This window comes from Brassica oleracea, chromosome C9 (genome assembly GCF_000695525.1).
Source record: "Brassica oleracea var. oleracea cultivar TO1000 chromosome C9, BOL, whole genome shotgun sequence".
Classification (NCBI taxonomy): domain Eukaryota; kingdom Viridiplantae; phylum Streptophyta; class Magnoliopsida; order Brassicales; family Brassicaceae; genus Brassica; species Brassica oleracea.
Genome location: NC_027756.1, coordinates 20,276,084 through 20,278,330, shown reverse-complemented (window position 1 = coordinate 20,278,330; position 2,247 = coordinate 20,276,084). Strand labels below are relative to the sequence as shown.

Sequence of the window (2,247 nt, the reverse complement as noted above, 5' to 3'; positions counted from 1 at the left end):
ACACCCAAAAAAAACTTAAAAACCATCAATGTTATTATGCATCCTTCTTGCAAATCCAAACTTGAAACACATACAATGAAAGTATACGATTATATAGAAATATATCTCATACGATTCTCATATCCCGCGCGTAGCGCGGACCGACCCTAGTAATTGATATATCGATTAGTGTTGGAAGACGGCTATAGTTAAGTTTTGTTACGAGGAAAAGGGCTAATACGTCCAAAATGTTGCAACCTAATTTTAATGACTTGTTTGCATAAAACAACATACATAATCGCATTTATTATTTTGTAGCAAATTATAATGCGAGAACGAATCAGATTTTCACTCAGCACTTCATATATATATATATCCTTTAAAGTATGTGTATGTTTGTTTATTTGATTTTAGTTTCATTTATTTATGAAAGATAACTTTGAAAAGCACGTCTCAACAAAACTCAGCCGTATATTTTTCGTTGACGAAGACTTAACCGAAATAATGTCGTAAGATATTATGTGCTTAGCAAAGAAGGACACGAGTCTTCATATAATACGAATCCTCCCTCTTAGACCATCAAAGAATTGTTACCAAGAGACGAAAAGTTCACTTGAAACCATTTGCAGAGCATAAGATGTCCACCAGGGCCGTCAGGAATGGAGGTAAGAAGAGAAGAGAGACAACTACAAATTTAGTATATATTTTTTGGTTTATATTTAATTTAAATACGGTGAAATATTTTGATAGTTGATTTGATCCATTGGACTATTTCTCTAGGTCGTGAGGAGCGTCGCATAACGGTGCGTCCGTCTTCGGGATCAATCACTGCAGATCGCCTTCGTTCCTCGCGTGGGACAACTGCAGTTCATGAGGTAACCAAAGAGCTTCGGATGACGGAAAGACGTTCTTCGTCAACAGCGACGACTGCACGTCGTCAAGATTTTCAAAGGACGGAACATCGTTCCTCCTCGCGTGTGGTCAGTACTGCAGTTCGTGAGGATTTTCAGACGACAACACGTCGTTCCTCCGGATCGATCACTTCACGAGAGTTTCGGACGTCGGAACAACGTTCCTCAAGAAGGATCTCTTCAAATCGCGAAGAGGTCCGGACGGGGGAGCATCGAACGATCACTACAAGTCGTCAGCAGGTTCTGATGTCGAAGAGTCGTTCTTTGGGAACGGTCACTACAAGTAGGCAAGAGGTTCGGGTGGTGGGCCCTAGTTCTTCGCGTACAATCACTACAAGTCATCAGGAGGTTCGGACCTCGGAGCGTCGTTCTTCGGGAACGATCAATCGTGAGAAAGTTCGGACGAGGACGACAGAGCGTCGCTCATCAGGAACCATCCCTGCTGGACATCAGGAGGTTAAACGCCGTTCCTCCAGAACGATCACAGCCGATCCCCACCGCCGCTCCTCTTGAGGAGACAGATTCCTTCAAAATGCACCGTACAAGAGTCTTCTTTTTCTATGTGTGGTTGAAACGTATTTGCTTATGTTATGTTTATCTTCTTTCTATGACTTTGCTTTTGTTGTTCAGCCTTTCTTTCTTTTTCTAAATAAGAGTCCCAAGCAAGTGTAATCTTAGGTTGTGTTTTCATTTACATTTGCCTTCTGATAAAAGTATAAAACATACATCAAAGAGTTAACTATTGTACTTAATAACGAACTAAGACCAGCTCCATTGGTGAGCTTTTAAAGAAGTTCTTAACATTAAAGAAAAATGAAAAAGTAATTAATATTAGTGAGAGAGTGTAGAAAAGTTTTTAATTTGGACATTTAAGGACTGGTTCTAAACATCAAATGACAGATGTTACACTATCATTGTTTCAATTGGTTTTAAAAAATTAATGTGTAACTAAATTATTATAATAACATTATTTTTTTTGTTTTAGAAACTCTTATAGGTTTTAAGTGATGGAGCTGCTCTAACAGACTACAGTCCATACGAACAAATGGCTTGTTGGACAAACTTAGTTGACAAGCCATTTGACAGTTCTACGTTTTAGTATTTTTGTAACATCCCGAGTTGTGATATGTGAAAAAAGCTTAGGAGAATTGATTTGGCTACCTATGTCACCAAAGTTGACTTACCTTTTCCGGAGCACATCCTGAAAGAACTCCAGAGTTAAGCGTGTTTGAACTGGAGTAGTGGAAGGATGGGTGACATATCGGGAAGTGATTCGCGATAGCATGCGAGTGAGGCCAAAATATGGAAAAATGTCGGGTGGTGATTGCAGGGTCAGTAAACAATGATTTCGAGCCTT

General features: G+C 39.5%; 1 protein-coding gene across 1 annotated transcript; it reads left to right on the top strand.

Annotated features, from left to right (window-relative positions):
* The first annotated feature begins 476 nt into the window (after window positions 1-476).
* LOC106315549 lies at window positions 477-1,584 on the top strand. The gene is made up of 2 exons (XM_013753310.1): window positions 477-644; window positions 760-1,584. The coding sequence occupies exons 1-2, from the start codon at window positions 617-619 to the stop codon at window positions 1,401-1,403; spliced, it is 672 nt and encodes a 223-aa protein (XP_013608764.1). The 5' UTR covers window positions 477-616; the 3' UTR covers window positions 1,404-1,584.
* The last annotated feature ends 663 nt before the right edge of the window (window positions 1,585-2,247 follow it).